Consider the following 23,014-nt stretch of genomic DNA (forward strand, 5'->3'; position numbering starts at 1 on the left):
ACTACAAGCATTGTAAAAAGAAACTGAAGAAAAGTTAAATAATGGAAGGTTGTTCTATGTTCATGGATTGGAAGACTAAATATCATTAATTTGTCAATTCTATCCAAACTGATTTACAGATGCAACACAATCACAATAAAAATCCCAACAGCTTTTTTTGCAGAAATGGAAAAACCAATAATCAAATTTATTTGGAAGGTTAAAGTGAGCTGAATAGACAAAAATGGTTTACATAAGAATGATGTTTGAGAACTCTCACTTCTTGACTTTAAAGCACATTACTTAGCTGCTACAGTGGTAAAAATACTGCAGTGCTGGCATAAAGAAAAATTGACAAATGTAACTGAATCAAGAAATCAGAAATAGAGCCTCACATCTACAATCAAGTGATTTTTCGATAAGGTGGTCAAGCCCTCCTACCTGCACCAGAAAGGTTTATCCAGCAAATGGTGCTGGGAGAACTGGATATCCATATCCAAAAGAAGGAAAGAGACCCTATCTCACAACTTATACAAAAATTAATTCAAAATGGATCAAGGACCTAAATATAAAAGTGACAAGAATAAACTCCTGGAAGAAAATGTAGGAAAACATCTTCAAGAGCTTGTGGTAGGTAGTCGTTTCTTAAACCTTACACCCAAAGCATGACAAACAAAGAAAAAATAGATAAATGGGACCTCCTCACAATTCAACACTTTTGTACCTCAGAGGACTTTGTCAAAAGGGTGAAATGCAGCTGGTTGAATGGGAGAAAATATTTGGCAATCACATATCTGATAAGAGTTTAATATCCGTGATATATAATGACATTATACAACTCAACAATAAAAAGACAAACTCCCTGATTAAAAATTGGTGAAGAACTTCAAAAGAAAACTGTCCAAAGAAGAAATACAACTGGTGAAGAAGCACATGAAAAATTGTTCAGCATCACTGGTGATTAGGGAAAAGCAAATCAAAACTAAAGAGTTATTCACACCTATAGATTGGCTGCTATTAAAAAGTTGGGAAACTGGGAAGCGGACTTGGTCCAGTGGATAGGGCGTCCACCTACCACATGGGAGGTCCACAGTTCAAATCCCGGGCCTCCTTGACCCGTGTGGAGCTGGCCCATGTGCAATGCTGATGCTCTCAAGGAGTGCCCTGCCCCTCAGGGGAGTTCCCCGTGTAAGGGAGACCCACGTGCAAGGAGTGCGTCTGGTAAGGAGAGCCGCCCAGCAATAAAGAAGTGCAGCCTGCCCAGGAATGGTGCCACACACATGGAGAGCTGACACAAGATGATGCAACAAAAAGAAACACAGTTTCCCGGTGCCACTGATAAGAAAAGACGTAGTCACAGAAGAACATGCAGCTAATGGACACAGAGCGCAGACAACTGGGGGGGGCGTGGCTTAAGGGGAGAGAAATAAATAAAAATAAATCTTTAAAAAAAGTTAGGTAACTAAATATTGGAGAGGTTGTGGAGAGATAGGAATCATTATTCACTGTTGTTGGGAATAGAAAATGATACAACCACTTTTCAAGTCTGTTTGTCAGTTCCTAAGGAAGTTGATTATAGCCTGACCATGAGACCCATCAAAACCATTACTGGGGATATACTCAGAAGAACTGAGAGCAGTACATAAATAGATATCTGCACACCGATATTCATAGCGGTGTTATTCAGGATAGTCAAATTTGGAAACAATCTTTCTTTAAAGAGAAACTAGGAGAATCTCTCTCACTCTTAAGTTTGCAAAAAACTTCCTCCTACTCCTTGGTCAGAAAAGTTGAGGTTTATCTTACAGTTTTTATTGTCTGCAAAACCTGCTGCATATGTGCTGAGATCTTGTCTCATAATCGATGGAAGTAAAGAAAATAAGGAAAGCAGTTGGGAATCTCCACTATACAAATCACTTCTTCAAGTTTTGACTCTTGTGTCAATCTGCCTGAATTTCCTACTATCTAAGGACCTCAGGTAGCTCTTTTTAAATTTTGTCTATAATTTAGTTTTAATAAATGGGAGAGATTGACTCTAGTGTGTTTATTCCATCTTGACCAGAACTGACATATGTTGTTAATAAAGAGTTTTAAATTTAAACATTGTATTAAAGTTGGAGAAATGTGAAGAAAATTAGAAGAAAGGTCATGGGGGTACTGTGTATCTGGTGAAGGATATATTCACATATAGAATTTTCAGGAAAAGTATCAGCAGGTGGTTTGTAAGGAAAGATTTGAAGGCAATGAAAGGTTTAACACTAATTTCTTATGAGAATTTTAGGAAAAGGGCAATGCAAGTTTTGCATGGTACCTGAAATCTGAAATAAACAAACAAAAAACAATAAAGCCTAGATGATTTGAGAAAAATATGCAAAGGAGAGAATAGTAGGAAACAACCCAGATATCCATAAACTCTCAAATGGAAAAACATATTTTGGTGTATACACATGATGAAATATTATACAACAGTAAGAAGAAATAAAGTAGTGAAGAATATGACAACACATGGATGAATTTTGAGAATTTTATGTTGAATGAAGCAAGCCAGACACAAAAGACAAATACTGTATGATTGTGCCATTATAAACTAAATATATTATTAAACTCATGGAATGAATAATTAGAATATAAGTCACCAGAAATAGAAAAAAGGTAGAGAATGGAAACCTGATGGTTAATCTGTGCAGCATTGGTTAAAATGTTGTTTGTAAATCTTTGGAAATGAGTGGGAATGGTAAAAGCACATCATGCAGTTTGTGCCTGGTAGAGCTAATATATGGGTGTGACAATGGTTGAATGGAAAAGTCTAAGGACATGTATATTACTAGAAGGAAAACTAAAAACTGTAACATGGGACTGTATAACATAGTGAAACCTCAAATAAAATATTAATATCAGTAATATTGCATACATAAGACTGCTTTTACAAAGTATAAATATGACTCGTGTTCCTGGGTCTGAGTTAGTATAATTATTTTGAGATGTATTCAGTTTTCTGTATCATTAATTCAGTCCTTTATATTTGTGAATAATATTATATTATGTGGATATGTTGGAGTTTATCAACTCACATATTGCTAGATTATTTGAGTTGGTTCCATTTTTTAAATATTAGAAATAAATCAGCTATGAACATTTGTGTACAAGACTTTGCATGAAAATATGCTTTGAAATTGGTAAAAAAATTCAAAGAGTGAAACAGCTTTGCCATATAGCAGGGATAAATTTACAGTTATGAAATTGCCAAATTTATTTTTCAAAGTGATTGTATTATTTACATTTCCAACTCGGGGCATGATGGTACCAGTTTCTTCACATTTTTGCCAGCACATGTTATGGTCAGTCTTTTAAACTTTTGGCCATCATAATAGTGCATAGTTGTATCTCACTGAGTTTTTAATTTGCATATCATAATTATTATTGATATTTGAGAATGTTTTCTTGTGCTCATTTACAATGTTTATATATCCCTTCATGAAAAGTTCATTCAAATCATTTGCCCATTTATATAAGGTTAGTGGTTTCCTTTTTATTTAATTTTAAGGAATGTTTATATGTTTTGGATTCAAGTCCATTACAGATATTTAATTTACAAATATTATCTCACAGAGAGTTACATGTCTTTTCATTCTCTAAATGTTGTTTTGGAAGAGTAGAAATTCATAGTGTTACAAAACACAATTCATTAATTTTTAAAATAAATCAGGCTATTAGTGTCTTATTGAAGTAAATTTTCCAAACCCAAAGTAATAAATACCTTCTACTCTATTTTCTCATAGAAGTTTTATAGTTTCGCTTTGTGCACTTATTTTGCTGATCCATTTTTACTCTGTATTTTGTAAGGTATGAATATAGATTGAGGTGTTTTTTTTTTTGATATGGTTATGCAATTGTTACAGAGCTATCCTTTCTGTATTGAATTAACTTAGCAATTTGGTTGAAGATAAATTGGCCATGTATGTGTGTAAACTTACTGTCTTGGTCTATTGATTGATTCCTGTATCTTTATGCAACTATCTCACTGACTGATTGCATTGAGTAGTGTAAGCCCTCCAAAATTCTGAAAATTTTCAAGGAATTTTGGCTATGCTAGGTACTTCATTTCCCATAAATTTCAGAATCAGCTTGTCAGTTCCTATAATGAAAGCATGGTAGAAATTGTACTAGGAACTGCAAAACCTATATATCAATTTTGGGCAAATTCAAATATTTTCACAATATTGAAACTGCAGACATGCCTACTTATAAATGTCTTCATTAATTTTTCTCAACACTAACTTTTAGCTTACTCTGCATAGGTCTGTGTATTTTTTTGTAAACGTATCCCTAAAATTACATTTTAAAGCTATTGTAAATATTTTTATTTCATTTTGTGAAAAGAAAATCAATAGAAAAAGAAGTATGAATGATATTTATATATTGATCTTATATGTTGCAAACTTACTTGTTCTAGTTTCCTTTATATAGAGTTGATAAGAATTTCAAACAGAAAATCTGTTATTCACAATCATGACTTTTACTTCATTTTTCTAATATCAGGGATTTTAATTTGCCTTAATACAGACTTGGAAAAGCAGTACAAAGTGGGATAGATATGCCTTGACAAGATAGTTTTGAATTTTTACAGAAAGAAAATAGTTCCATCATTAAGCATGATATAAATTATCTGATTGCTATAGATGTCCTTTGTAAATTGAAGAAATTCCCTTCCAGTCATAGTTTTCTGAAATTTTTTATCAGAAATTGATGTTAGATTTTATCACTTGTCTTTCTGCATTTATTAAAATTATTATATATTTTTGTTTACTTTGACACTATGAAGAAATTATTCTTTTCTTTTATTAGTTATGCATATATATTATCAGAGAAGTTGCAAACTTAGGTAATAATCATACATAATGTGCAGAATTCCCATTCAGTACCCCTCCACAAACACCTTACCTTGTTGTGGAATATTTGTTACAGAATGTGAAAGCATATCATCAGGCCATTACCACTAACTAGGGTCGATAGCATACATTTGTTATGTTTTTACATACCCTCCCATTATTAACACCATGTATTAATGTTGTATATTGTTATAGTTTATGAGAGAATACTCTCATATTTGTGCTGTTAAGCATACTCCATATTTCACCACGTTTCACTGTTAAACAGGCCCATGCTTTATACAATCCACCCAAAGTATATCCTCACTGGTTCTCACTTTCATTACAGGACTGTGCAGTCCTGGCTCCAGTAAACTTTGAACCTTTTCTTTAGTCCAAAAGAAAAAATCCCCTGCCCCCTATTAGAGACTCTTAACATTGATATAGTACCTTCTTTCATACTGATGCAATAATATTACAATAGTGCTGTTAACTGTAGTACATTACTTACATCAATTGTATTTTTCCCATGCATCTCCATATTCTTTTCACCTTGTAATAGTGATGTACAATTGTTCTAGTTAATAGAAAAACATTCGTGTATTTGTATTATTAAACATAATCCTCATTCACTTCTGGGTTCACTATGATATTCTGCTTTCAGATTTTTCTCGAACTTTCTTTCAATTGGCATTTACATCCCTTGACTATCTTCTACAGCCATAATCCCTTTTATAAACCAGCTGTGTTAGTTATACTCACTATTATGTGTTACTATGAACTCTATTCATGTCCATACTTTCACGGTCAAGCTAATTAAAACTTCTATATACAATAAGCATCAGAACCCCTTCTCAACCTTCATCCTATTCCTAGTGATCTATTTTGAAATTCTCTATATTATTTTGTTTTGTACTCAATCTCATTTATTTCTGCTATGATCTTTTTTATTTCATACCTTCTGTTTGCTTTGAGAGAAAAAAATTGCTTTTCTTTTTCTAATTCCTCTAGATGTGTAGTTAGATCATCAATTCAGCTCTTTCTTCTTTTTAATATGAGAATTGAGGGCTATACATTGCCCTCAGCCACACTGGGGAGCATAAATTCTAAGGCAAGGTGCACTGGCATGGTGCCAAAGTCCTGAGCTGTGTGCCTTGCCCATAGTATTTGGATGTCTCTAGAGCCGTCACGAGCCCCACTATTTGAGGCACTATTTACTATGGCAGTAAATGAGATCCTTCTGAGAAGTGCATAAGCATAGCCTCTGGAATGACCTCCCAACTCACTCTGAAATCTCTTAGCCATAAAAATTCGTTTGTATTTATCATTTCCCTCTGTGATCAAGGCCTTTTTTCCAGATGAATTGCTTGTTGGCACATGGTAATAATCCCTCAGTGCCAGGTATGCTCAACCCCAAGAGTCACATCCCATGCTAGGAATGCAGAAGAGAATGTGTTTATATGCTGAGTTTGGCTTAGAGAGAGGCCATATTTGAGCTACAAGGATGCCCTCAGGAAGTAACTCTTAGGCAACATATAATACTAGGCTAAGTTTCAATTTTAAAAGAATAGGTTCGTAAGTACAATCATCAATATCAAGGGCCCGATGCAATGGCCCATTCTCCTTCACCAGGCACTGCCCCTGTACTTGGGGGATACTTGCTGTCCCATTAGAGAATGTAGTAGCACTCCACAGGATAAGAATTTGATATTCTTTTGGCTGTTGTGTGAATCTCCACCCACCAGGACAATGCCCCATGAACACTTGATCACATTCATATGCTTTAGAGGCATCTCTGATGAAACCCTTCCCATACATCCCCTGTCACTGACACCTTGGAACACTGATCCTCCCCTGTGACAGTTGTGACCCTTCTGTGAGCAAGGGTCTCCAAAGATGAAGCCAAGAAAATAACTGAATAAAAATAATAAGAGAATGAAATGATGATAGTTTTGAAAATAACATATAAAATCCAATTTTTTTTCAAAATTTTTAAATAATAACAAATTTCAGACATCATGTCTTCCATCACAGTAAGAATTATTTTCTTGTATGTACAGTGACATATTCTTCTGTATATTCCTCCAGTGGCTTTTTTTTTCATCTTCACTTCAAAGAGGCTTTAGGTTACAAAAAAGTCACGTAGAGAATATAAGGCTTTCCTGTATTCTCAACATCCTCCCCGTTTTCCTCTCTCCCCTAAAAATAGTATTTTACCTGCAGATGGTTCATTCATTACAGTTGATGAACAAATATTAATGGTTAATTGTTACTTTATGGTTTACATTTTGGACTGCAAACTTTTATAAATTTTGATGACATTTAAAATGGCCTGTATCGATTATCACAAGATCATGCAGAACAATTCCAGTGCCCCCAAAATGCCTTATGTTCCATCTATTCTATTCTTCCTCCCCTTCCTCAGGACCTATGGTACCCACTAAATCTTACTTTTTGCAGAATAAGATTCATAGTTATATTCAATAATATTGAGGGCAGAATGGCCTCTTCAACAACTGGCACTTGGAGAACAGGATATCCATATCCAAAGATTGAGAGAGGAATACCATCTCATACCTCATTAACTCAAGATGGATCAAAGATCTCAATATAAAAGCCAAGACTATAAAGATCTTAGAAGAGAATGTAGGGAAGCATCTACAATATCTTGTATTAAGAAATTGTTTCATGAACTTTGCATCCAAAGCACGAGCAACAACAACATAAAATACATAAATAGGACCTCCTCAAAATTAAAAAAATTTTCACCTCAAAGGAGTTTGTCAAGGAAGTGAAAAGGCAGCCTACTCAATAGAAGAAAATCTTTGATACCCATATATTAGATAGGGCCCTAATATCCAGCATATATAAAGAAATCCTACACCTCAAAATATTAATAAAAAAGACTTTCTAGCCCTTTGAAAAAATGGGCATGTGATTTGAATAGACACTTCTCTAAAGAAGAAATACAAATGGCTAAAATACTCACATAAAGATTCTCAATATCACTAGTTGTTAGGGAAATGCAAATCAAAACTATAATAAGATATCATTTTGCCATCATTAGACTGGAGGCTATTAAAATAACAGGATTACAAGTGGTGGAAAGGATGTGGAGGAATGGGAACACTTATCTACTGCTGGTGGGGATGTAGAATGGTGCAGCTATTGTGAAGGACAGTTTGGTGGTTCCTCAGGAAGCTAACTATAGAACTGCCATATGATCCAACAATCCCACTACCGGCTATACAGAAGAAATGAAAGCAAGGATATGAACAGATACATGCACACTGATGTTCAGAGTGGCATTATTCACTATGCCAAAAGTTGTCCATCATCAGAAGGATGGATGAACTGTGGTATATATGTATAATGGAATATTACTCAGCTGTAAGAGGGAATGCCGTGTAAACACAGAGGGTGACATGGATGAATCTTGAAAATCTTACATTAAGTGAAAGAAGCCATGCACTGAAGGACAAATATTACATGACCTCACTGATATGAATTAAGCATATGGAGCAAACTCACAGAGGTAGAGTGTGGAAGATAAGTTTACAGGAGACACAAATGAAGAAGAAGCTTGTGCGCTAATCTATGATAAGGTGGAAGGGTGTAGTTTTGCAGTGGGTGGACATAAGAATGATGCAGTTGTGCTACTGGGTTGGTCGGTGCTGGTTTCTGAAGGCGGCATTTTTGAGACTTGGGGAATTGTCCTGAATGTCATTGCAATGACAGATACTGGCCGTTATATAGCTTGCCACAACTTAAAAATTGTGAAGGAGAGAGATTAAACAATATAAACTATAATGCACATTTAACGACAATTCTCCCAATTGCGTTCATCAATTGTAACAAATGTACCACACTAATGAAGGACGTTGTTAATGTGGGAAAATTTGGGAGGGGTAAGGAACAGGGACTATGGGAATCCTCTATATTTTTTAAGCAATATTTATGTAACTAAATATCTTTTTTTAAAAATCAAAATATATTAAATAAATAAAATAAAATAAGATTTAGTCAGGAAAAAAAAGGAACCTCCCTCATCCACAGGTTTTATGTTGTTTCTGCTTGTTTGATAGCTTTGAAACAAAAGTTCATTTATATGTTTAATACATTTTATTATATAGTTTTTTAAACGTATTCATTTTATTTCTCTTATCTCCACTGAAATCTCTGCTCACTTAGCTTAATGTTCAACTAATTATTGGATGGAGATTTTTTCAATGTCTGAAAGCAATAAATATTCCATTCCTTGCTCAGAGCCTCTTTGTGGATGTGTTTTATCCCTATCTTCAAGATTCAACTAGACAGTTTAGACTTCTTCTTTAGCCTCCACTTCCTTCGTATACAGAACCTCAAAATTAGCCCAATTGAGATCTTAGGCCTTCTGATGTCTTTTTGGAGCATGTGCACAGTCATAAGCTGACATAAAATCCTACACATATGTGGTCTATTCACTTCCTAGGAATATATTAGAACTTCTCAAATCCCCTATAGACATTTTCTTCTTCATCTTTTAGTAATCTATTGTTTGAGCCAAATGTTATAAATCTCCAATATAACTTGAACATTAAACATTTATCTGTAATTGTATTCTACCATATCTTTTCCAAGGAATAAAAGGCCTTTGTACTGCCAAAGTTCTCTGGTAGGTTAAATACAGGCAGATTTCCCTCTAGATTATTCCTGGGAACCATCAGAGAGGTCAAGTTATGATAACTCTTCGGGGCTATGTCTTTGAAATTGCTCTGACCTCTTCTTCTGCCTCTGTGTTTATCAGATTGTGAGCTGTCGTTGGAAATGAAATAATGGATTATCAAGGTTATTCTGTAATTGGATATTGGGGGATTTGACTAGGGCAAATTTAAATATCACAAAACTCACTCACTATTTTTACTGAGATTTTCTTGATTAAGTCCACCCTGGGAAGCTGCAAATCTTTGATTAATTTCCTGAGTTTTTAAAAAGTTGATTTTGATAACTAGCCAGCTTTTTACATCATTTTTATGGATAGAAATTCCAGGGTTCCTCACCCCACCATTTTGGGAGGTGTGATAATTAATTATGTAAGTTGTATTTTAGCCTCAATTGAGAAAATATGTCCGCATTATCTCTTAGCATCAATACATTTCCTGCATTGTTTCATTTTTAGTATTCCTCTTTGGGCTGATAAATTCTGATGGGATAAAATTCGTAGACTACCAATAATTTTGAGAAAATCAGTGACATTTATAATTGCATTTTAAATGTCTTCAACCAAAAGTCTCACATAAATCTCAAACTAGAATGATATATTACCCAAAGCGTTATCATCTCCTGTTTTTACAGCCTTTTATAATGTCTTCATCATCTTCTACTTAATCAATCCACTTGAAAATTGGGATTGATTACCCTCTTTTATACTTCCCATTCTCCAATTTACTGAGTCAAGTCCATATGAAACATGTCCTTCTACTAAAGTGATTATGCTTTTGAAAAGCCATCCTTTTTCTTTCATTTTGTATTGCAATTTGTACTTATAATATATTATCTATAAATGTATTTAGTCAACTTGCCTTTGAAATATTTTCCCCAATTCTTACTATAAGCATCCAGAAAAAAGGCTATCATACACTGGCTTAAAAACCATTACTGGAGGGCGGGGAAAGATGGCATATGAGTGAGTGCACCACATAGTCTCTCCTGCAAAGAAGAGGCTGAGTGTGGTTGGAGTCCTGCTGGACTGGGCCGTTTCAGGTGTTTGCAGGGCAGGAGGTGTCTGTACGTTGATTTGGTGGGACAGTAACAGAGGAGATTCTTGTAAGAGGTAGAATTTTGGGTCTCTTTCATGGAGGTCAGGGTTGTGGACGGGTCCCTTCCCCCTGGGGCCAGCGGCCTGGTGGCAGCGATTCCTAAAGGCTTTGCTGTGCTGGGGAGTTCCCAAGCCCTGAGTGGGCTGTTTTGGGGGCTTACAGGATGGGAGGTGTCTGGAAGTTGATTTGGTGAGACAGTGATGGAGGAGATTCCTGTGAGAGGTGGAATTTTTGGTCTCTGACACAGAAGTCACAGGTTCTGGGTGGAGCCCCTCCCTCTAGGGCTGGTGACTGGGCCATGGCAATCCCTGGGAACTTTGTTGTATGGGGTGTTGAGTGGGCTGTTTTGGGGGTTTGCAGGGCAGGAAGTGTTTGGATGTCAATTTGGTGAGACAGTGATGGAAGAGATTCTTGCAAGAGGTGGAACTTTCAGTTTCTGACACAGAGGTCAGAAGTTCTAGGCAGAACCCTTCCCCCCAGGGCTGGCAGCCCATCCGCAGTGGTCCCTGAACTCTTTGTAGTGCAGCGGCGCCCCCAGCAGGTGGTTTCAGGGGTTTGCAGGGGAGGAGATGTCTGGATGTCAATTTGGTGAGACAGTGACAGAAAAGATTCTTGTGAGAGGTGGAATGTTGGGTTTCTGACACGGAGGTCAGAAGGTGCAAGCAGGACCCCTCCCCCTAGGGCTGGCGCCCAGCTCTGGGGATCCCTGAAGGCTGAGTTGTGCTGCAGTGCTCCCAGAACCCCTGTTAACAGGATGCATGGTTCCCAGGTCTCTGTCCCCTAAACAGTGGTGGGCCATGCTCCAGAGACTCACATACCTTGAGTCTGCAATATCACAGACTTCTCATCACTGAATCCACCACACCCTGAGGTCCATCTGAGGTCCTTGATTACCCTAGCCCTTGGCGTTTGTGCTTTTTTTTTTTTCTTTTCTTTTTTTGTCTTGGTTGCTAATATTGCATTGTCTCCTGGTCTTTTCTCCCGTTTTATCCCCCAAGGTCATTTTTCATTTATTTACTTCTTTTTCTCCTTTCTTTTTCTTGCTTGTATCCCTCCCTTTTCTTTACCCACCCCCTTTTTTCCTTCACTTTTATTCTTTTCTCCCTTTTTCTTCTTATTTTATTTTATTTTATTTGTATAATAGGTGCTGCAGGGAGTGCTTCGCATTTGCTGTGTTTCCTCATCCTCCATTTCCTCTTTTCTGTGTGAATTGATTTTGGCCACCTACACTATCCCCTTACCCCCACATCTTGCTATCCTCCATCATCTACTGTTTCTCTTACATTCCAAAACCAGGAAGGGGAACAGAACATCAGACAAGTAATTAAAGATCTCAAAACATATATTAGAAACCAACTTAATGAAGTAAAGGAAGAGATTAACAATATGAAGAAAACACTTGGAGAGGAAATTGCAGACATATGCAAAAAAATAACAGATATGATGGGGATGAACACCACAGTTCAAGAAATCAAAAATACACTCTCAGCAAATAGCAGCAGATTAGAAGAGGCAGAGGAGAGAATTAGTGACATGGAAGACAGTACATCTGAAATCAAACAGATAGTAGAACTGATAGATAAAAAGATAGAAAAAATCCAGCTAGGACTTAGGGACTTGAATGACAATGCAAAATGCACCAGCGTACATATTATAGGCATCGCAGAAGGAGAAGAGAAGGGAAAAGGGACAGAAGGTGTGTTGGAGGAAATAATGGCTGAAAACGTCCCAAATCTACTGAGAGAGATGGAGGTACATATCCAGGAAGCACAATGCACCCCAAACACCATAAATACCAACAGGCACACCCAAAGACATATACTTGTCAAATTATCCAATGCTCAAGACAAAGAGAAAATTCTAAAAGCAGAAAGAAAAAAGAAAATTCTAAAAGCAGCAAGAGAAAAGAAATCACATACAAGTGAGGCTCCATAAGTTTAAGTGCTGATTTCTCATCTGAAACAATGAAGGCAAGAAGGCAGTGGTATGATATAGTCAAGGTACTAAAAGAAAAAAAATTCCAACCAAGAATACCCTACCCAGCTAAACTAGCATTCAAAAATGATGGAGAGTTCAAAATATTCACAGATAATCAGAAATTGAAAGAGTATGCCAGCAAGAACCCTGCCCTTCAAGAAATACTAAAGGGAGTTCTGCAGGAAGAAAGGAAAAAACAGAACAGGCAGAGTTGAAGGAGAGTGTAAGAGCAACAAAAAAGACAAAAAGAGAAGGAAAAAAACAAACAAACAAAATATGACAAACACCAGTCCAATCAAAATATGACTAACATAAATAATTCCTTGAAAGTAATAACACTGAATGTCAATGGATTAAACTCACCTATCAAAAGATTCAGACTGGGACATTGGATAAGGAAATATGACCCATACATATGCTGTCCACAAGAAACACATCTTAGACCCAGAGATTCATGGAAGCTGAAAATGAATGGTTGGAAAACAATCTTACAAGCAAACAATAACCAAAAAATGGCAGGAGTAGCTACATTAATATCAGACAAAATGGACTTTAAATGAGAAACAATTGTGAGAGATAAAGGATACTACATATTAGTGAAAGGGAAAATCTCTCAAGAAGAATGAACAATCATAAATATTTATGCTCCTAACAAGGACACCTCCAAATATGTGAGGCAAACACTGGAAAAACTAAGTGAAAGAATAGATGCCTCTACAATTATACTGGGAGATTTTAATACACCACTATCTACTTTGGACAGAACATCTCAAAAGAGAATCAATAAAGAAACAAAAACTTTGAACAGTATTTTAGAGGAGCTGGATCTAAAGGATACATACAGATCATTACACCCGAATACAGCAGGATACACATTTTTCTCAAGTGCGCATGGATCATTCTCGAAGATAGACCATATGCTAGGCCACAAAGAAAGGCTCAATGAATTCAGAAAGATCGAAATCATACAAAATAATATCTCTGACCACAGTGGAGTGAAGCTGGAAATCTGCAAGTGCCAGAGGCCCAGATTTCACACCAAGATATGGAAACTAAACAGCCCACTCTTAGAAAAACAGTGGTTCAAAGAGGAAATCTCAAAAGAATTTAATAACTACCTTGAAACTAATGAAAATGATAACACAGCATACCAAAACTTATGGGATGCAGCAAAAGCAGTACTGAGAGGGAAATTTATAGTCATAAATTCATACATCAAAAAGAAGAAAGAACAAAAATTGAAGAACGAAATGCATATTTGGAAGAATTAGTAAAAAAACAACAAACTAACCCCAAAGGAAGAAGAAAGAAAGAAATAACAAAGATAAGAGCAGAACTAAATGAAATAGAAAATAAGAAAGTACTTGAAAAGATAAACAAAACCAAGAGCTGGTTCTTTGAGAAGATCAATAAAATTGAGAAACCTTTAGCAAGACTAACAAAGAAAAAAAGAGAGAAGATGCAAATACACAAAATAAGAAATAAGAAAGAAGATATCACCACTGACCCCACAGAAATAAACACTATCATAAGAGGATACTTTGAAAAACTATATTCCAACAAAAATGACAATTCAGAGGAAATGGACAAATTCCTAGAAATACATAGGCAGCCTATATTGATGAAAGAAAAAATTGATGATCTCAACAAACCAATCACAACTAAAGAGATAGAAACGGTCATTAAAAACCTCCCAACTAAGAAGAGCCCATGGTCAGACAGCTTCACAGGTGAATTCTACAAAACATTCTGGAAAGAACTAACACCAATCCTGCTGAAACTCTTCCAAAAAACTGAAACAGAAGGAACATTACCAAACTCATTCTATGATGCCAACATTACCCTAGTACCAAAACTGAGCAAAGTCACCACAAAAAAGGAAAATTACAGACCAATTTCTCTAATGAACCTTGACGCAAAAATACTCAACAAAATACTGGATAATCGTATTCAACAACACATTAAACGAATTATACACTATGAACAAATGGGATTCATTCCGGGTATGCAAGGATGGTTCAACATAAGAAAATCAATCAATGTAATACACCATATAAACAGATTGAAGGAAAAAATCACATGATTATATCTATAGATGCAGAAGAAGCATTTGACAAAATAGAGCACCCTTCTTGATAAAAACACTGCGAAAGATTGGAATACAAGGAAATTTTTTGAACATGATAAAGAGTATATATGAAAAACCTATAGCCAATATCGTTTACAATGGTGAAATCCTAAAATCCTTCCCTCTAAGATCAGGAACAAGACAAGGATGCCCACTATCACCACTTCTAATTAACATTGTCTTAGAAGTACTTGCTCGAGCCCTGAGGCAAGAACCAGATATAAAAGGCATTCAAATTGGAAAGGAAGAAGTCAAAATTTCATTATTTGCAGATGACATGATCCTATACATAGAAAACCCTGAGAGGTCTACAACAAAGCTTCTAGAACTCATAAATGAATTAGTAAAGTTGCAGGTTATAAGATCAATGTGCAAAAATCAGTAGCACTTCTGTACAACTATAATGAGCAAGCTCAGGAGGAAATCAAGAAATAAATAACATTAACAATAGTCATAAAAAATCAAATACCTTGGAATAAATTTAACTAAAGATGTAAAAAAACTTATACACAGAGAACTACACAAGACTGTTCAAGGAAATCAAAGAAGACCTAAATTAATGGAAGAATAGTCCCTGCTCATGGATAGGAAAACTAATTATTATTAAGATGTCTATCCTACCAAAATGGATCCACACATTCAATGCAATCCCAATAAAAATGAGCACATCCTTACTTAAGGAAATAGAAAAAACTAGGTATGAAATTTATTTGGAAAGGAAAGAGGCCCCAGTAGCCAAAGACCTATTGAAAAAGAAAAACGAAATTGGAGGAATCACACTACCTGACTTCAAAACATACTACAAAGCTACAGTAGTGAAAAAAGCATGGTATTGGCACAAGGAGAAACACACAAACCAATGGAACCGAATTGAGAGTTCTGATATAGATCCTCATATATATAGTCATATAATATTTAATAAAGCCAGCAAACCCTCTCAACTGGGAGAGTATGGCCTATTCAACAAATGGTGCCTGGAGAACTGTATATCCATATGTAAAAGAATAAGAGAGAATTATATTGTCACACCTTTTACAAAAATCAACTCAAGATGGATCAAAGACCTAAATATAAGAACCAAGACCATAAAGACTTCGGAAAGCAATGTAGGGAAGCATATACAAGACCTTGTAATAGGAAATGGCTTCATGAACATCACACCAAAAGCACGAGCAGCAAAAGAACAAATAGATAATTGGGGCTGTCTCCAAATTAAAGCCTTCTGCACCTCAAAGGTGTGTGTCAAGAAAGTGAAAAGAGAGCCTACACAGTGGGAGAAAATATTTGGTAAACATATATCCGATAGGAGACTTATAACCTGCATATAAGGAGCTCCTATATCTTGAAAATAAAAAGATAAACAACCCATTTAAAAAATGGGAAAAATATTTAAACAGACACTTCTGCAAAGAAGAAATACAAATGGCTAAAAAGCACATGAAAAAATGCTCCAAGTCTCTAGCTATCAGGGAAATGCAAATCAAAACTACAATGAGATACCATCTTACTCCCATAAGATTGGCAGCTATGAAAAAAAACAGGAAACTACAAATGCTGGAGAGGATGTGGAGGAATGGGAACACTCATCCACTGCTAGTGGGAATGCAGAAGGATATAGCCATTCTGGAGGACAGTTTGGCGGTTTCTCAAAAAACTAGCCAGATTTGCCATATGCCCCAGCAATTCCACTGTATACACAATAGAACTGAAAACAAGGACACAAACCGATATATGCACACCAATGTTCATAGCAGCATTGTTCACTATTGCCAAAAGTTGGAATCAACCCAAATGCCCATTAACAGATGAATGGATAAATAAAATGTGGTATATACGTACAATGGAATACTACTCGGCTTTAAGAACAAATACACTACAAACACATGGATGATAACATGGATGAATCTTGAGACCCTTATGTTGAGTGAAGCAACCCAGGCATTGAAGGACAAATACTACATGACCTCAGTGATATGAAATAAGTAAACCAAGCTGCCTCAGAGAGCTAGAGACTGGATGATAGGCTTACAGGAAATTGGAGGGTATAGGAAGGATGTAAGTTGACACCTCATGGGTGAAATCTATGATAACCTGGAGGTAAGTATTTGTACAAGGAAGGGATAAAATGGGGGCATAGGGTTACCTTATTGCTGTGGAAGGGAAAAGGTTTTATGTTGGATATGTGAGAGTACTGTATATTGTATATATGAATTACTGTGATCTAAAACTCTTGTGAAGATAAGCTTAATAATTAGAAAAAAAGAAAGAAAGAGATAGGACATAGACACTGAGGAAAAGACAGAAGTAGTTGCCTTGCCAATTTGCATACAGCACAACACTTATTGCAGTGATGGAAGGCAAAACATCAAAAACAAAGCTTTTGCATTTTTAAATTTTTTGATATCCCAATTTATTTTTACCTTAATTTTTCCAAATTAATATGTATTTTATATCTAACCTTTAAACTCATCGCTATATTCCATTTTACTATTAATGGAACCTGGCAATATATTGGGCTTCACTTTTCAGGAAGTTTTGAATCACAGAGAGTTTCAACAATGGCAGGAGAGGAATACCTGTGTGGGATGTTATTGACAGGGGACACATGCTTGGCAGGGAGTTCTCCAGGGCATTTATCGATGGTACATAAAAATGTTTGGATATTTTCATAGTGGACACAGTTAAAAGCAGCAACTGAGGGAGTGCTGAGTTCCTAGTCAGGGGAGCTCTATCACAGTCCCTAAAGGAACAGCAAGAATCCCCCAAGTGCAACGGAAAAGACCAAAAAAGAATAAAGGTTATCATTCACTGGCTTAAAAACCATTATTCAGTTCACACTTTAATGTATAGGCATTGGAGTTTGAAAATAAATGGTTTTGTGCTCTAGAAAATTATTCAGTTATCCTGATTCTTTTTCCCCCATAAGTAACATGGGAGTAAGCACTTTCAGTGATGATTTTCTTGAATCTTGAATTAAGTTATTTAGCATGTGTGTCTAGTAAACACATGTTAAATGCACAATAAATGATAGCAATTGATAGCAATTAATTTCTTATTATGGAATTTAAAACATCTCCTAGCCCGGCTTATAATTCAGATGTGAATCTTACCATCCTGACGTCAGTATTTTAAACTATATCCCCTAACTCTATCCTTGAAACGACTATACCTGCTTCTGAAATGTAATTCTCTCTTCTCTAACAACAAAAAACGTTTACTTTATTTAAAAGCCTTATTTGGGCTGTTGTTAATGTGGGAAAGTGTGGGATTTGTAGGGAACAGGGCATAAGGGAATCTCCTATATATTTTTATTAAAATTTATGTAATCTAAATATCATTTTTAAAAAAATAAAAAATATATTTAAAAAGTCTTATTTGTATATTGGTTTGTGTTAAAATATCTCCTATTTCTCTGTCACTTCTTTCTTTATCCTCTGTGCTCCCATCAGTTTTCTTATAATATACTCAAAAGGTAAACATTTCAATGAAATATTTTAGAATGTTGTCCCATTGCCTTTGGATATGTTCTGTGTTGTTCCTTGTGATGTATTTATTCATAGATGATTAAATATTCATTTACTATCCTCCAATCCCTATAATTAATATTGTCTACTCCACTTATTATCTCCATCAGAGGAAAAAGACAATATTTTATTTTTTAATGCATTAAAGTTGAACTGGTTTAAATAACTGTAATATTCACTAATTTCATCAATCATTTGTCCTAAATATATAAACTTTTTGTGTCTCCACTCTTCATTAATGATAATAATAAAGGTGAGATATGTGTATATGTATAGCAGATTTCCCCAGAAAAAGGACATTTCTTAAAATTTCTTAGGAGATATATCACTCTTACATTTCAGACATCAAGTTCAGTTTCCCAAGGGTCACACTCTTATGAATATACTAGAAAGGAACATACCCATAATCTGTTGCCTAGAATTAATAAACCTCTCCAGTCCTGTTTTACAGGATGGGACAACATGAAGCATGGAATTATCTGCATGGAACAACTTCTGACTTGCTTAACTCAGAGTCTAAACTGGTCTTTTCAGATGTGTGAAATCTAAAGGAATATCCAAACCAGATTGTCCCCCTCATACAATTTACCAGTATTTGTGTATGTTTGTACATAGATAGATGCCAAGAGAGACATCTATGTACATACATAGATGTACATAGAAAAGAGAGACTGAGAATGAGAGAACAGAGAATGATATCAAACGAACAAGTGAGAACACTCTTTACCCATTAATTCAGAAGGCATATGTGATGCCACAGAGCCTTAGTTCCCCCAAATTAATATTATTCACCCTTGTTCTTCCCTCTATGACATGTTCCCTAAGACTTATTGTATTATGGGACACTTCATATGTTCTCCAAAAGCATGGTTAGGGGCGGAGGGGTGGGGTTGGCTACACATGGGATGGGGGAAGAGCTAGAGGAAAGAAAAAGTGAACTCTAGAAAGTTGGAGGTCTTGGTTGATAATATAATTGTGGGAATGTTCTTTTTGCAAATAAGGCAGGGGAGGATCACTGGTGCAGGGTGTTTGTGGTGGAGGGCTGTATGGGAAAGGGTGCATTTGGGGTATGCTTCTATAGATAAGAATGTGTTCATCTTATCATAGGATGTTATCTCAGTGGGTTCAGACCCACATAATAAACACCAAAATATGGTTTCCCTCAATATAATGTTCATATAAAAACTGAGTTTCATATGAAGGATGAAGTAAAGGTGCAACATAATATCTTCTAGAGTAAGCACAATTTAAATGAAAAAATTTGGTTAGACATCATAGCAACTCATAATACTATTGAGTAAGGCTTAAAAAATAAAATAAAATATATAACCCAATGTACAGTTTTCCATTTCATGCAGGTAAAGAATGGTTTCAAAATCCAATCACTTTAAAAACATTGAAACATTTGCCCATGACTTGTGTTTTGTTCACAATATCTTTCAAGATTTGAAAAGTTATAACAACATTTAAATCAAATCAAAGCAACTACTCTTTATTACAGGTAAGTGAGAAGTATCTTTGGATAGGAGACAGAAAAATATGTTTAGATTTCAGGGTTTACAAAAAATAAGCAAAATTACCTGAGACAATTTCTTATTATTTTAATTATTCATTTTTCTCTTCTTCAAAGAGCATGTTGCCATTTCTTACTTTACATATTACAGTGAGTATTGAATGAGATATATTGGTAAACATAGCAAAGCACAGCTAATCTATTATTATTGTTATTATTCATGCTTAATTGTTATTAATATATATAGCATATGGGGCTCAAGCATGTTTCCCACATGGGAGGTCCTGATCTCAGTCCCTGGTGCCTCCTAAAAACAAATGAACAAACAACAAAACAAAAGAAAAAAACGACTAAAGGGGGTCAATGTGACTTAGTGGTTGTATCCGCTTCCCATATATGGAGTCTGGAGCTCATTCTGTATAATTTTATATTGTTTCTTATAAATTTATCTCAAATATTAATAAACATAAATGGTTATATTTAGAAGCTCAGGTTTTCAGGAGTTAATATTTTATTTTTGGGTTTCTGAGCATAAATTTTCAGTACCATTATAGTATGATGAAAATAATCATAAATATTTTCTACCAATTTGCACATATATACCAGTGGCCAACATACAGCAGGCTGAATGAAATTTTAAATTTGACATTGGAATTTCTGTGGCTGCTGCAATCTATGCAGGTGCTACATCTATGCAGAATGAAGAGACAATATGAAGGAAGAGAGAAAATTAAATACTTCTCAAATTTATGAGGTTAACAGACTCAAACAGATTATTTAGAATGAAAAAAAAATTCCATTTCCATGACTCTGCCATTTTATGATTACTTTTTTGAAAGTAATTACAAGTCCAAATTGAAAATAACTTCAATTACTGCCATCAGTATTCCTCTGTCCTGATTTCTTATTTGATTTTCAGCCCAAAATGAAATTCTTATTACTCATCCAAGTTATTTCCATCTAGAATTGGCATTGGAAGTGTAAGTGAAAAAGTTAATTTCTATGAATGCATTATGTGCCAGTCAAAATAAATAAAGCAGATGATATTAGAGGCTTTGGGGATAATGAACTTGGACTTATATCTCAGGCTCCCATTTCTGGCTGTGTAACTTTTAGCAAGTGTGAAAGTTTTAGTAAAATAAATGTTTCCAGAGAGAAAGAAAGAGAATGAGCAAAAGACAGAAAAGGAGTGAGAGTGAGGGCAGGATGCAAAATAAGTAGACAGAAACGTAACGAGTGGCACATGGTGATGAAGGACAGAAGAAAATATGAAATAACATATTAATGAGATAGGTTGGCGAATGTACAAAAAATATGATAAACACTCTAAATTCTACTTTAAATTTACTGATGCAGCAGTTAAAATTCATATATAAGGGCTCCATTGGGTTCTCATTTACTATATGAATTGGAAAGTAGAACTGCTGATTTCACTCCCTAAACACATTAAAATACTTATAGAAGCAAACTATATGAATAAGCCTTTCTGTTCAGCATATTAATACCTATTTAATATAACAAGAATTTTCTCTGTCCCAAAGGTCCATCCCATATATATTAGGTGTTAGTCCTTTTCCACTCATTATTTCTGTAAAAGTATTTTCTTCACATGGCTATAAATCTGCTTTGTTCTGACTCCATATATAATGGGATTGAGCATGGGTGGCACTATGACATAAAGATTGGCCAGGAGTATGTGGATGTAGCGGGGGACATTCTGGCCAAAGCGATGTGTCATAAAGGAAAAGAGGGCTGGTGTATAGAAGGCAAGAATTACACAAACATGCCAACCACATGTGCTGAGGGACTTGAGTCGGGCTTCACGGGAAGGAAGACGGAACACAGCACAGAGTATCTGAACGTAAGAAAGAGCAATGGCTATAATGTCCAAAAATAGGATAGATATAGCACCTAAACCATAAATAACATTGATCTTGATACTGGCACAGGACAGGCGAGCCAGACCCATGTGCTCACAATAGGTGTGGGGGATGACATAATTCCCACAGAAGGGCAATCGCAGTATGAGAAATACAAACGGAATAGCAAAAATAAATGACCTCACTAAAACACCAAGACCAATCGCAGACACGACTTTGTTGGTGAGGACAGTGCTGTATTGGAGTGGGTTGCAGATGGCCACATAGCGGTCATAAGCCATTGCCAAGAGCACTACTGACTCCATGCCAGTGAAATGGTGAATGAAAAGCATCTGAGTGAGGCAGGCCTCAAAGTTGATCTCCCTGAGGCTAAACCAGAAGATGCCGAGCATCTTAGGGATGGTAGCTGTGGAGAGGCCCAGGTCAGTGGCGGCCAACATGGCCAGGAAGTAGAATATGGGCTGTTGTAGGCTGCTCTCAGCGTGGATCACAAACAGAATGATGAAATTTCCTATAAGAGCAGTCATGTATACAGCAAAAAAGGGAAAGCCAATCCAGAGATGGTGTGTTTCCAGTCCTGGAATTCCCAGCAGTAGGAAGGATAAGGGATGGAACTGAGTGTCATTGGGCAGGAACATCCTGCTTCATAATAAAAAAACATAAGTCCATGGTCCTTACAGATGTCTTCTGGCCCAACCTGCAACCTTGAAGACCAAAAGAGGAATAAGAAAGTCATAAAATTGTATACATCCCATTCCTATTTAATTGACACAATTTGACATGTACTACATAGCACTGTAAAGGAGTGGCTTCTCAATGCAAAGATTCTGGAAGAAATTAAAATCAGTATTCTACTTAGTATCTTTACCTTTCTTATTATACTTCTTTCTGTTAATTTGCAGTGGACTTTTCACCATAATAAGCTAAGAATTTTCCTTATCACCTACTACATTAGTAATAATGAATCATCATCACAACTTATTTGAAAAAAAAGGAAACTATAAATGATACCTTACTCATGATTTATAGTGCCTGGTCCCATCCCCACACAGGCATTGACACAAACAATCTATTTCAAAACACACATTCATGTGAATAAAAGATGTCTTCCTTTTAAAGAAGAGACTATCATGACTTGAGGAGTTTATGACACATGGGAAACATTTTGAAGAAAAGATTAGATAGAAAATTAAACAGTTTGTGCATTGAATTGTTATGAGTAAACCAAACCTACAATTTTCAAAATTACCCAAAATATTCATAAATATTTATGTGTACTTCTCTTACAGCATTTGTTAGAATTATTTCCAAATTATTCAATCATGTGGTATGCGTATATGTTTTATA

The 23,014-nt window shown here is 35.6% G+C and overlaps 1 protein-coding gene across 1 annotated transcript; it reads right to left on the reverse strand.

Annotated features, from left to right (window-relative positions):
- Nucleotides 1–21,369: 21,369 nt before the first annotated feature.
- On the reverse strand, nucleotides 21,370–22,305 carry LOC101431199 (olfactory receptor 52E2-like). Its single transcript, XM_012530343.3, has one exon. It carries the CDS (start codon nucleotides 22,303–22,305, stop codon nucleotides 21,370–21,372), a length of 936 nt encoding a protein of 311 aa, XP_012385797.2.
- Nucleotides 22,306–23,014: the final 709 nt, after the last annotated feature.

The sequence above is a fragment of the Dasypus novemcinctus genome, chromosome 10 (genome assembly GCF_030445035.2).
Source record: "Dasypus novemcinctus isolate mDasNov1 chromosome 10, mDasNov1.1.hap2, whole genome shotgun sequence".
NCBI lineage: Eukaryota > Metazoa > Chordata > Mammalia > Cingulata > Dasypodidae > Dasypus > Dasypus novemcinctus.